The sequence below is a fragment of the Astyanax mexicanus genome, chromosome 5, assembly GCF_023375975.1.
Source record: "Astyanax mexicanus isolate ESR-SI-001 chromosome 5, AstMex3_surface, whole genome shotgun sequence".
Lineage (NCBI taxonomy): Eukaryota > Metazoa > Chordata > Actinopteri > Characiformes > Acestrorhamphidae > Astyanax > Astyanax mexicanus.
Genome location: NC_064412.1, coordinates 48,015,948 through 48,030,087, shown reverse-complemented (window position 1 = coordinate 48,030,087; position 14,140 = coordinate 48,015,948). Strand labels below are relative to the sequence as shown.

The 14,140-nt window shown below is 36.2% G+C and overlaps 1 protein-coding gene across 1 annotated transcript; it reads left to right on the top strand.

Annotated features, from left to right (window-relative positions):
* Positions 1-666: 666 nt before the first annotated feature.
* gpr17 (G protein-coupled receptor 17) lies at positions 667-13,209 on the top strand. The gene is made up of 2 exons (XM_015606983.3): positions 667-869; positions 7,742-13,209. Exon 2 carries the CDS (start codon positions 7,744-7,746, stop codon positions 8,767-8,769), a length of 1,026 nt encoding a protein of 341 aa, XP_015462469.3. The 5' UTR covers positions 667-869; positions 7,742-7,743; the 3' UTR covers positions 8,770-13,209.
* The last annotated feature ends 931 nt before the right edge of the window (positions 13,210-14,140 follow it).

The following is a 14,140-nucleotide window of genomic DNA, read 5'->3' as shown; positions in this document are numbered from 1 at the left end:
TGCTATTGAATGCTTTATCAAGACTCCTACACCCCTACCGCGCAAAAATCTACAGGAACTCTGTGAGAATATTGGAGCAACCCGTGATGTATTACTACAGGACTCCATTAGGAACCTCTACAACTCCAAGCTAGACTTCTGGCATGTTTCAGCATTATACATGCTTTACACACTACTTCTGTATGTGTTTCTTAATAAATATTACCCATATCAGTCTAAACTGAAAATCGTTTATTGTTCCCAATAACTTTCTTTAGTCTTCTTTAACCACCACAATCCCACATGTCCTCTGGATGCAACAATTTCTTGATGATTTATGTATTTAATAATTTTGGTAGTTAGTAATGGGGTACGGTAGGGTTGCTATGGCACCATGCCCTCCCTACTCCACATAGCAAAGGCATGCCATTATTCTCATGCTGTCCAATTGCACCGCATCTTCTGACTCGAGCCTTTGTGGTGCGCACAAGTGGCTCTCAGAGGAGAATGCCGATCTGCAGAAAGACTGGGGTCAGGGGTCACTCCAGAGCCTCCCCATTGGGCTGCGTGTTTTGTAGTCAAATTTGTTGCGGCACGCAAAGATCCACAGTAAAACATCTGAAACAAGAGATGAGGCAGGACAGCGACGGTGCGGTGGATCTTCAGCGGATGATAGGGTCTTTAGTTTAGGCAGTTCCTCAAATCTTCACACATTCCACACACACTACACACTCCTCACACACTCACCCTGCAGGAAAACCCTTTGCTATCACAGCAGCTGCAAACTGACTCACGTCTGCAGCCAGACTGCTCCCACCCTGCACTCCACTCTAAACTACACTCCTCTACACTCCTCCAGTCCCGCTCACACCACAGAGCACCCGACACTGGTGAGTCTGACTCCAGTCTCTCTCTCTCTATGTACATATATAACTGATCAAATTCTGTACTGACCTAAAACTGTTAAGCTAATTTGTGAACTTTCATTGTTTTAATATTCAATTTAATATTTAAATTATTTGTAATTTAGTTTTACTCCTGTCTGTTTGATGCAACTGGCTTTTGGACTGCATTAGTCCAAGAAACCAAGTGTATTATGTTGCTAATTATTTTGACAGTAATATCATTACATATTATACTGGTTACTACTATATACAATACTGTATATTATACTGAATAGCCTTCACTGAAGACTATATACTATATTATATACTGTAATTAATACTGTTTAACCATACTGGATAATATATGCTGAACCCTACAAAACAAAAACTATACAGGATACTATATACTATATTATATAGTATGTACTATTTACTAAATGTAAACCCTATAAAAATATACTAGATACTATATACTGTATTATTTACTATACTAAACCATATAAAACTATACTGGATACTATATACTATATTATATAGTTTAATGAATCCTATTTAACCATACTAGATACTATATGCTGCATTATTTACTAAATTTAAACCCTATAAAACTATACTAGATACTATATTCTGTATTATTACTATACTAAACCCTATAGAACTATACTGGATACTATATACTGAACTATTTACTATACTGGATACTATATACTGTATTATTTACTATACTGGATACTATATACTGTATTATTTACTATACTGAACCCTAGAAAATATACTGGATACTATATAATGTTTTTTTCCTTGAGTGAAGTATCAGTAAGTGAGTGTCATATTACTACAAAAGTTCAAACCTAAACCAGCTTTAGATTTTACAACCAAAAAGTCGCACTTACCTTCACATTCTGTGTTTTTCTTTATGTTTTATTATTTTCAACATTGTGGATTAATATAGAACTCATCACAATCTTATGTATATGTAGATGTAGATGTAGATGTACATGTCTATTTTACCAATTCTGTGTGTTCCTTGATAGATTTGATGTATTCAATATTTAAAATGTGGAAACATACAATGTAAAAAAAACAGAATGAAAAAGAACTACCAAACTTTTGACAAAACTTTTTATTGAGGGAACAAATATTATACTTTAAATATGTTTGACAATGGCCAAAAATGTATATTTAATCATGTACTAAAAACATGTTATAGGCTATATGGCAGTGGAACTGTATTCTCCAGAATGGTGGAGCTGCATCCAATACTTTTGGATGAAGGTCCTTGGTTCTTCTCTGGACAGTAGAGACAGTTACTCCAACAAAAGCAGGATACACTTTTTTAATACCCCTGATCTCAGTAGTCCCAATATTTTTGTCCATATTGGGTATCATTAATGGGGATCTTTGGGAATTTTGTTCCCTTTTTCCACACAAGCCAGTGCATTGTAAAGTAGTTAACTTTGCAGGACTAAAGCTCCTTCTGCTGTAGAGCACGCAACACACACACACACACACACACACACACACACGCGCACACGCACACGCACACACACAGACACACACACACACACACACTATGGCATAATATCTGAACCGCCTGATGCCCAGGATTCCCTTTAACCCCATTGTTGGTGCTGCCGGTCCTGCAGAGTGGACCAGAACCTCCCCCCCCGCTCTCAGTCAAAAGGCAGCTTTTTTCCAGAAATTCCCAAGAGAACACAAGTCAATCTTATAGGATTCTCTTTCTGAGCCGGAGTTTCCCAGAGGACCGGACTATTCTAATGAAGATCTCCTCCTAATCTCATTTAATTCTCCCAGATCTGATTGAATTCTGTTGGAAATCGGAGTGTGACTTAAGAGTTTTCCTGTTTCTGAAAAAAAAAAACTTAAGTTAAAATAATGGCAGCATTCCATTTGCATGTTGCACACTATTACTATAAGGTATTGACTGAATATTAATAGTATTAGTGTAAGTGTGGCAGGTTTGTAATACTAATCTCTTCTTTATTAACAGGAAGTTTTAAAGCCAACATATGTCACTGCAAGTTGTTCAACTGCATCAAAACCACATTCAAAATTCTGCATGTGTTATTGTTGCAACTGAGTGTTCTCAACTCCCACACTTTTATTTACACTTAATGACAAACAAGAATGCACGCAGATACAAAACTCTGCATGCAGTTATGTCTCAGGCAGATACGTAAACAAATACAGGAGTGGTCTGATTAGACACTGGATATTTCCACCAATAGGCTCTCAAAGCTAATTTTGGGGAGTTTACCTCTTGGTGAGAGATCGTTGACTGCTAAACAGGCCTCTACAATTCTAAAATGCGCTCGAAGACTCATATTTTGCCCTGCTTACAAACTTGGAGAAGGGGCGCATCATTTGGGCTGAGAGAAGCAGGACAGTCATTTTAATGATTTGCTTGCCATCTATGCCGTACATCACCCAACCACCACTGTATTGTTTTTGTGAAAGTGAAACTAGAACTGGATCGTCTGTATCAAATCCAAGTTCTGGTTTGGTTTCTAACGAAAGTCAGATTCAAATATGCAGGTTTTGTGGTGATGCTTCAATCCTGCCTTTGTTGTGGAGCAACACACTGCCCCAACTTTTGGTGTGATGATCTGTGGAGCATCACATATGACAGTTGCTCACCCCTAGTAGAGATACAAAGGACATGAACAGTTCAGTGATATGTGGCCAAATATGTTGCCTCCACCAGATTGAAACATTTTCTTTGAATCATCCAATATTTCACAGGTCGTTTAACCCTTTAGGTAAGACTCAGCTGAGTAAGATTCACATCAGAAAAGTGTATGTGGACTTTTTCTCATTTGTCTGCAGAATGTCTGATGTGATAGTTGAGCGCTCATGCTTATCTTCTTCTCTTAATTGGAAAATAACTAAAAGAATAAATTCAGAGATCAGTGAGCTTTTTAATAGGATAATGCTGAGATCTGCTCTATTTCTCCTGGAACAAAAAGAAGAGAAAATACATTTTTCCTTTGGGTGAACAAGCAAACCAGACGTTACCCACTGTTACCCAGGGTTGTTTTCCCTGAGAAAGTGTGTTAATGCAGAGTCCCACAGATTGTTTAGGGTTCTTTCACACCATGTGCCCATGAAAAAAAGCAGCCATCTCTGTGCATCTGGAGCTCCGCTCGCGTGCTGCCCAGCTGCTCCCATTCAGATCAGTCGGGGCTAAAGGCTTCATCTGGAACAGAACTTCAGCACAGCCAAGTCCTGCAACAGTCTGCTTTAATAAATCTCTTAATAAATCTCTGTATTACTGAAGAAGGGCTTGGCAAGTTCGGAATGTGAGTGTTTGCCTCCCCCGTACTTCCGAGCGCCTCCACTTCCCTAAAGCAGAGACCCCAAGGAGTTAAACACTCCCTAATACACACCCTCTTCATTTTCTTTTACATCTTCTAAAAATATTGATAGTTGCTCTCCCTGTTTTCTCCAACAGCAGGAATATATGTGCGCTTTTCTTGGCAGGATTTTTTTATGATTAGATGGAAATCTTGGTTTTACTCCCAAGAGATTTATATGATTTTTATATGAATTTAATTCTTCTACAACAATTTAATTTAAAAGTCAACTTAAAATGGAAAATGTGTCTCATAAAAACATTTTGGGTGGTTCTTGAAGATTTTCCTGCTTATTTCTGTTCTTCCAAAAATAAACTCTTCATATTAGGCCAATATGAGCCTGATATGTTTGGTACAATGTTAACAACAATTAATGTTACTGGTAAGGATGTAGATTGAAATTACAGTCGAAGCCTTTCAAACAAGTGATTGGATGGAAGGGATTTGCATATTTCTCCTTTTACAGCCCATAATATCGTTAAACCATTCAAAGAATTAAGATGAATTTCAGTGTGTAAAGGGTAAGAGCTCAAGCCTAAGCTGAACCCCTGTGATCTCTGATCCTCAACATCCCTTTGCTTCCTTGAATCTGAGATGACCCATCACACAGTGGAAACAGTGTATTGTGGCCCCACTATTCAGTATTTTAAATCCGTATTTCTCCAAATCAAAGATGAAAAAGAGCCATCTAGACTGTTCTGAGCAACAAGTCCAAAAGTCAGGTTCTGTCATGGTACGGGGGTGTGTCAGAAATCGTATATCAACATGTGCTGCCATCAAGACCACATTTTTACAGGGACGTTCATGCAGTTTTCAACAAGATGATGCAAATCCACACACTTCACACATTACAAAAGCATGGCTGTGGAAGAAGAAGAGGGTACAGGTACTGGAGTGACCTGCCTGCAGTCCTGATCTATCTCTAGTAGAGAATGTGTGTAGAAGAATGAAAAAAAAAATTACACCTGAACCTTTGTATCACTGGGTATCCTTGGTTCCAAAACATATTTTAAGTGATGGAAAAAATGACTACATTACATAAAGGGTAAAGGCTTTACCATCTTAACTTCTTTTGGAATATATTGCAGGATTGAAATGTAGAAATGGGTGTATGACTAGACAAAATAGGGTTATATAACAACAATTTCAATTGTTTCAATCTCAAAACATAGTTCCATAGTCTCATAGTTCCTGGGAAAACATTTTGGGAGGTTCTAGAAGATTTTCCTTCTTATTTCTGCTCTTGCAAAAAAAAAGCTTCATGTTAGGCCAATAGAACCTGATATGTTGATAAAATCATTAACAACAAGTAAATATTACTGGTCAGGATGGAGAGTGGAATGAAAGCCAAAGTCTTTTAAACAGGTGATTATAATCATGATTTGTTATAAAAGCAGTATCAATTAAAGGCGAAGTTTCTGAGAAATAATGAAGAGCAGTTTGTAACAAATGTTAAAGAAAATTCAAACAAAAATGGCATTTTTCATATTGTCCCAACTGATTGTACTCATAAAGTACAGGGAAAAAGTTGACATTTGGCCAAGGGTCCCCTAAAATTAGCATTTGCTGTATCTAATAATTGCCTGGAAACATACAGTACATACACTTGTTGGAATTCCTAGGAACCGAACTGTCGCTACAGTCAGGCTAGGATGTTTAGGATAAGTTCAGTGATGGATGTTTTTCTTAGGACCTTATTTGCATGCCATGGAAATTCTCCAGTTTGTTACAAATTGTACAAGATGTATGTGAGATACAGCTGCCTGGAACAGCTAAAGTGGAGCTGTAAGGAAATATCAGGGCGTGGTGTTGGAGTCCTATAACACAGGTGTGGCCGTCAGATACACTACCGCACACCAACAGTCATCTGTTGGCATCTGCAGTTTCCCCTGAGCCAACGTGGCATCTCCTCTTTCTCAGAGTAACCATATCTCTGCCAGATGCCCAAACATACCACTCCCAATGTGCCCGACGCACACCGAGAACAAAAACAGCAAGAAAAAACACTCACAGACCTCTGTTGCTTCTAATGCACATTGGGCAGTATGTTGACTTGATGACATTCATCTCACTGAGCACTATCCTAGCTTACGGTTTCTGAAAGTTACAGTTAACATTCTTAGAATGTTCAATTTATCAAGTTATGTGGATACTTTTAAAACGTTTTATTGCATATTTTTAAATATTCTGATAATGTCACTGCAACAAATGTCAATTATATTTATTACAGGTTAACATTACTGAAACCTATTAAAAACATTTTTAAGACATTCTCTGTTTCTGGGTGGTTTAAAAAAGTCATAAAATCTTACATTAAATTTACCCATACCTGCAGTTACCCTGTGAATGTAGTTTCACTAACGACAAGTAAGTGCTGGGTGGGATGTGTATGATGTGTATGAAATCTTATTTTTTTATGCTAAAAAACATAAAAACGCTGATTGTAGATGTCTTAAAAATGTAACCATTAGAATTAAAAGACAAAATGTAGATTATAATGTGATATCTTACCATTTATTAACTGTTCGGCCATGTTGGAAAGCATTGTGTTCTTATTCTTGCTGGTGGAAAACCAGTTTTTCTTATAAAATCTATACTTTATACACGATAAAATGCAGTGTGTTAGGGCCACTGTGAAATTTATTATATAGTCATAATATTATATTCACCTGTATTATACTTTAACCTGCTGTTCCAGAGAGCAACAGGCCTTGCGTGTGTTTGAGGTACTTCTTAGGAAGCATATCACAGATACTTCACACAGACAGAAGCATTTAAAACCTTGACTTTGAAGTAGAAACTGTTGAAGAAGAGCCAAGTTCTTGCTAGTCCAATACTTGCGTCTGTTGGTGCAGTTCTGTAATCTTGATGTTGTGAAAGTGGGAGCATTTAGAAATGTGTTCCATAGGGAATTCCAGATTAAAGTTCAGCTAAGTGCATATGTTCTCGATGGTCTGTCTGATACAGTTGTCAGATAGCAGTGCTGACAGACTCAAACACTGCAGACTTTAATGTTACTCTTCATTTCAAAGAAAATTACACAGTTTTTACTCCTACATGTTTACTCCTAAATTCGCCATACTAAAAGTCATGGAACTGCATTATGCATGAAGCAAACAGATATTTGTCACGTTTGTTTGTCTGCTCCAGATATTCCTATTCTACTGGCAATACCTCTCTACAGGCAACATATGAGCTGCAACTTGAAGTAGCAAACTGCATACAAACATGAGGACATATTTTAGTGTACCAGCTGAACTGGTTTAATCTAATGTGACATCTTAATGAATGGACATCTTTCATCCCAAAAAGTTTAAAGTTTAACTTTACAAGTTTTGTCTCTGAAACAGCATAACGTCATTGTCTAGAGTCTACAGCACTGTCTAGATATGTGGAAGTTGGAACATCTGGTGATATATTGCTTTAATTATCAGTATAATGTATCACATATATATAATTTCTTTCAGTAACTCACTTTTGTTTTTTTCCTCTTTCCTTATTTAGTTATGAAGATGGAGTCATCTCCGACAGTGCTCCCCACCCTGTCGTCCAATCAGTCTATGGATGGCTGCACGCCTGCAGATGGAACAGTGGAGAACCTGCTGTTTGGTGTCTACTACATCATTGTCTTCCTTCTGGCCCTCAACGGGAACAGCCTCGCCCTGTGGATCTTCTCTCGCCAGAGAGGAACGTCATCTCCGGCCAACGTCTTTTTGATGCATCTTGCCGTGGCTGACTTGTCTTACGTTATCATTTTACCACTTCGGGCTACGTATCACTTGACGGGGGGACACTGGCCATTCGGTGAGGTTCCTTGCAGAGTTGCAGGCTTCCTCTTCTACGTCAACATGTACGCAAGTTTGTACTTCCTGGCTTGTGTAGCTGGTGACCGCTACCTTGCTGTGGTTCATGCCGTAAGTTCGCTAAAAGTGCGGCATGCTCGCTTTGCTCACATAGCTAGCTTTGCTCTGTGGGCTCTGGTGATTGTATCTATGGCTCCTCTGCTGGTGACCCAACAGACGACTGAAGTGGATGGATCTACAGTGTGCCTTCAGCTGTATCGTGAAAAAGCCTCTCGTAAGGCGCTGATCTCCCTCGCTGTCGCCTTCATGCCGCCATTTGTCGCCACGCTCTCCTGCTACCTGCTAATCGTGAACAGTCTGCGGAAAGGCTCTCGGCTAGAACCGGCCCTGAAGCTCCGAGCTCTGCGCACTATCGGACTGGTCATGCTCATCTATGTGGTATGTTTTCTACCCTATCATGTAAGTCGGGCCACTTTCATCCTCGGTTATGGTCATCCGGATCTGTCCTGTCAAATAAAGCGAGGGCTAGCACTAGCTAACCGCCTTACATCCTCTCTTACCTGCCTGAATGGAGCGCTGGATCCCCTGGTCTACCTGTTTGGAGCTGAGAAGTTCAAGGGCACCGTCCAAAGACTTCTTTGCAGGGATAAATCAGGGGGGTCTACAGCCACCAGTGGAGAACTTAAGGGGACACATGAGAGCTCCCTCAGTGCTAAGTCAGAGTTCTGAGCAGCAAATATTTTCATCTATCTTTGTGACTAGAAAACAACTTCATTTTGTTGTTGTTTAGACCTTCATGTCTAAAATCTGAACATGTATGATGCGTTTCTTTTGAAATTGGATGTCAGTACTTCCAAAGTTCGTAATTTCAACTGGAGCGCCCTATAAGTCTGATTTCCTACTCAGAAAGACTCTAGAGTGTTACGTACGCAGAGTTCAGAATCAGAATCACTTCTACCTATAAGAGTCTAATTAAATCATTTGTACACTCAGTACTCAGCCCATCTGTGGACATGTTTCTAATGTGTTTGGATGTGCAAAACATACTGTATAAAGCATTGATGTTATTTAGGTCAGATTCGCCATAAAACACCAGTAAATGGTTGTTAAATTAATTCTAAACATTTATTTGGATCGCAGTGGCGTCAAGCTCAGCTCTGACATCCAATTTCTGGGGTAAATCGAAAGCAGCATTAATTCAGGAGTAATACAATGCTCTTTGCCAGAAATTACAAAGGAAAGTGATGCAAAACCAAAAACTTTAGCTGATCTATTTGATAGTGATTTTAGTTTAAACCTGGACATCAAAAAAGTGAAAGGATTTTTCTGCTGAACAAAATGCTTTGATCACATTGCTTCAGTCTTTAGTCCTTATATTTACTTGTGACAGCAAGCAGGTTTCCAGTTATTTATTTAATTTCCAGTCAATATGAAAAGTAAGTGCAAGATATTCATTTTCTCTCAATATTTCTTTTTTCTAAAGAAATCTCCAGGCAACATATTCAGTTGCAGTATTTACTATTTTAGATCCTTCAAATATAATTTAGCGAAACACTTTATGTGACATTGAGGTCTTGACTCTGGGGTCTGTCCATTGTTCTGTCCACAGCTGCAGCTTCATCAGTTTGATTAACAAATGTTCCTTTTTGTATGTTTATTTTAGGATTTTTTGAGTGGAAGGATAATCAGAAACACCTGTCAGTTCTTCGTATTATTATTATTTGGGATTATTTGGTACTTAATGTCCTCAGAAATCTCTCCAGAAAAAAATATTGGATTCAGTTGTTATGTTGACTGAAAATTAAATATTTTGCTATGTAACATATTGAGATTTCTACAGCTAACTTTTGTATAGTGTATACTGTTGCTCAGTAACAGGGGCATCACTAGACAAGATTTAGTTTAGATTTGTTCTTTAATGTTTTTTTATTCAACAATACCTCTCCATTTTCCAAGTGATACAGCTCCTGCTGCTCCTCCTGCTACTGCTAATCCAGCTCTGCTTTACCTGCTGAGAGAAAGACAGTTAGCTTAGCAAACTCTAAATTCTTACATTACTGAAGTAAATTCAAGCTTTTTTCATTAGAATACATCATAAGATAACTATTTTCAATATAAATCTGTAGAAATTAACAAATTGGGTAGCTAACAATGCTTGTTTATTGGCTATCTAACATTAGTTAGCTAGCTGTTAGCTAGCTGTGGGCTCTGTAGGTTCATGTGGGGCACCAACTATTGAAGTAAAGAATAAAATAGTTAATATTCAGAGAGATAAAAAAAGGTTGTTGGCTCTTTAAATTTCATTTTTATTTTTATATATTTTTTATATTCTTCTATAACTCTTAAATGTTAGCTGGCTTGCCTTGCTAGCTTGTTATTTAGTATGTTAACTAGTTAGCTTGCTAGCTAATGTCATCAGTTAGCAAAGTTACCATAGCATTGATCACTCAATTTTTCAACATACAGTACCAGTCAAAAGTTTGGACACACCTTCACACTTAGTGTTTTTCTTTATTTCTTCATTTAATTTATTTACTACATGTTAGATTTATATTAAATAGATAAAAACAGTAAAGGGACACTATGTATGAAATTACGTAGTAAACAGTAAAAAAGTGTTTTTCCTCCACATTAATCCTCTGATCTAAACCTGATGAGCTGAGATGGTGATTTGAGGTGATTTGGGATGAGCTGGAGCTTCACAGCATGAATGAAAAGCAGCAACTATTGTTCAGCACCTCCAGGAACTCCTTCAAGACGCTGAAAAACTATTCCAGCTGATTCTCCCTCATGAAGACACTGAGATTAAAATACCAAGAGTGTACAGATCTGTCCTGAACAATAAAAATGTGCTACTTAGAAGAATCTAAATTGTAAAACATATTCTGGTTTACATGTGTTCCTGTAGAACTTTAAGGTTTTCAATATCAAATTTACAATGTAAAAAATCATAAAAAGAAAAAAAAAACATTGAATGAGAAGAGGTGGGTCCAAAGGTCTGAATGGTACTGTATGTAGGGATGCACCGATGTGGTAATTCTGGGCCAAAGCCGATATGTATCAATATTACAAATATGTATATTTTCCGATGCCGATACCTATATCTGATATACACTTAAATAACTTACAAATAGATTAGACACACTGGTATATGTTTAGAAATAAATGTAATATTTATATGTCTTATATTTTACCTTTCAATCAACTATATGCAACCAATATAATAAAAGGTTTCTCCAGAGAAATTTGTTTTCACATTTTTTTTGTTTCATATTTATGTAGCTAATTGGTAACATACCTTACGTAGACTGATCACAGTTTTTAACCTTCTATAGTAAATGAACAGGTTAAATAAAATTATCAAGCTATTAACACTGTTAAATAAAAATAAATAAAAATGAGCTTGAATCAATGAATTTGAAAGTTTTCGGTTTGTATTAATGCAGCCAGCATTGCTTAGTCTTTTTTCCACATACAATAAATACATCAATAAGTATCGGTTTGAAATACTGTACAAAATAATGGCAATTATTAAAAAAAAAATGGTTTCAATATTTCAATTTCAATATAGCTAGTGTTCCAATATATGTCAAGCTGTTTTATAATGGCACCACTGATACAAGTCCCAACTCAGTTTTAAAACTAAAAAAATGACATCTCTGATAGACGTTTGACTAGTAGAAACTCTTACTTCAGATATCATCTATAAAATGTTTACTAGTAATAATATCAGATCCACATATCTATAAATTCTTTATAACTAGTATTAGTTTACCACTGATTTACATGGAATTTCTCTTATCTTTTGGGTCCTGTACGAATGACTAAAACTATTACAAATGCTAAAGATATCTCTATTTAGTTCTGACAAGTAATGTGCATTTAGGATATGTACCGTTTATCTGCATAACATAATTGTAGAATTCTAGAGAATTTTGGATAGGAATTGTAATGTTGTTTTTACTTGTCAGAATTAGGAGTCGAGATTACACAATTTCTACTAGTAATAAAGTGGATTTTATTAATAAAATGTAATTATAATTTACTGAGCATTACAGGCATGCTGAACATGATATTTTACTAGTATAGATTAAGTTATTACTGGTATCACTGGCATCATTTTACTTTAAAAGTAAATTAATATTTAAATATGAATAATCTAGCATTGCTTAACTTCTGTACCTTTGGTTACTGTTGTGTCTGTTAGAAGTTAATGAATGGATGGATATAGTTTAATACAAATTATAAAGAGAACCATATGTTCATTTCACACATTCATGATGAACAGACTTATCCTTCAGTCCTCCTCCTCCTTTAACTTAACCCCCTTATCTATAACTCTCTAGTGATGCTCTTGTTCACTAAACCATGATTTTTTTTAAAGGTTAATGTTTACATGAATTAAGGGTATATATGAAGTGAATATGAACATTGTCAGCTGATGCAACTTTTCATTTATTCTACTAACAAAACGTGTCAACTTGGAAGTATATGAATTATTATTTAACTTGAATGTTTCAACTTTTGGCAGAAAAAGAAAAAACTTATTCATGCATTAATTTGACTTTGCAACATATAGTATATTGTATCTGATATCTAACCATCTAACCATATAAAATTCATTTTCTACCAATATAAAATCAAGCATGTATTCTCATTATGTAATAGCCATTGTTTTCTTTGTAATGGATCATTTGTATTGTGTTGTATTGTATGTATTGTATTGTATCTTATGCCTGTCATTTCACTCATGACCTGCTTTCACTTTTTATGTAAATGTAAGAAAAAAGAATGATAATTTCTTCATATTCATATTTTAATTTTCATGTATCTTTAGTTCTAATTCTAATATTAGGGCTAGAATAATGTACCACACTTTGTTTTATGTATTATATTATATACTGCCAACGTACGGTGCTATGCAATTCTAATTATGCCTTTTGCTAAAATTTGTCTTATATATTATGTCTTATATATTAAATCACCTCAATGTGCTTATTGTTTGTGAAAGGCTGATTATACACTATTTATTATTCTTTATCTCTGGGTGTGATGTTATGGGCTTTCGTGTTGTTGTATTTCAGTATTGCTTGTATGATACGTGCTAGATGCACTGTTTTGCCAATATATTTGTAATCATGGTGTAAATTAAACTCTTCTGTATTTTTACGTTGTGTTTGCTTTGATACTAATGCTTGCGGGTACATTTGTATTATGTAAAGTTTAGTTTTGCCAAGTAATACAAATATGTCAGGTTCCACCTTACATTCCATAGTTTATTTTATATACAGAAACCTAAGCTCATAACTCAAAACCATTTTCTTAGTAATTAGAGAGTTTTATCTGAAAGAAACACAATATATTAACGAATAAACTTAAATACAGTAAAAAAATTATGAAAAATTTACCTTTTTAAGACTGGAGCTCATATCCTATCAGCTAGTCTGAAGGTTAAAGTTTGGTTCCAGATTTATCCTGGATGCTCTGCCCTCAGCCAGCACCCCCAGTGAATGTGGATCCCATCAGCAGCTAACCTAATTTACCATCATTAAGCTCTGATATACCATACAGCTGCTGATATGATCAGAATATAAATAATACAAGACTCTATGAAGAGTAATTCTTTTTCTGACAACTTTTTAATTCTACTCCATACATGTTCACACAATTATCTGAACTTTCTACTCCTTACATTGTAAAAATAGCCTCCTATTACTCCTATGTCATTTCAGCTTGTTTCCATTCTGGCTCATCATCATAAAAAATCCCTATCCAGATGAATCTCTTCATCCAGATAGAGTGAATCTGATTGTGGTTGGATGTAGAGAAGTATAAACAGATACCATTCTGATATGCTGTTGGTTTAAATATGATCCATCACACCAGAACACATCACGCCCCCCACACTCCAGCAGACGTATCCTTGTATGAAGATGTCAATAGCAGCAAAATGTCCCAACTGTATTTGTCTGAAACAGGTTGCCTAGTGCATTCCAAAGTTTTCAAAGAAGTATTTTAAACTCTAGTATTTAAACTTATACCTGAGTAATTAGGATTGCCACCCATCCCGTAAAATACGGAATCGTTCCTTATTTGGCAA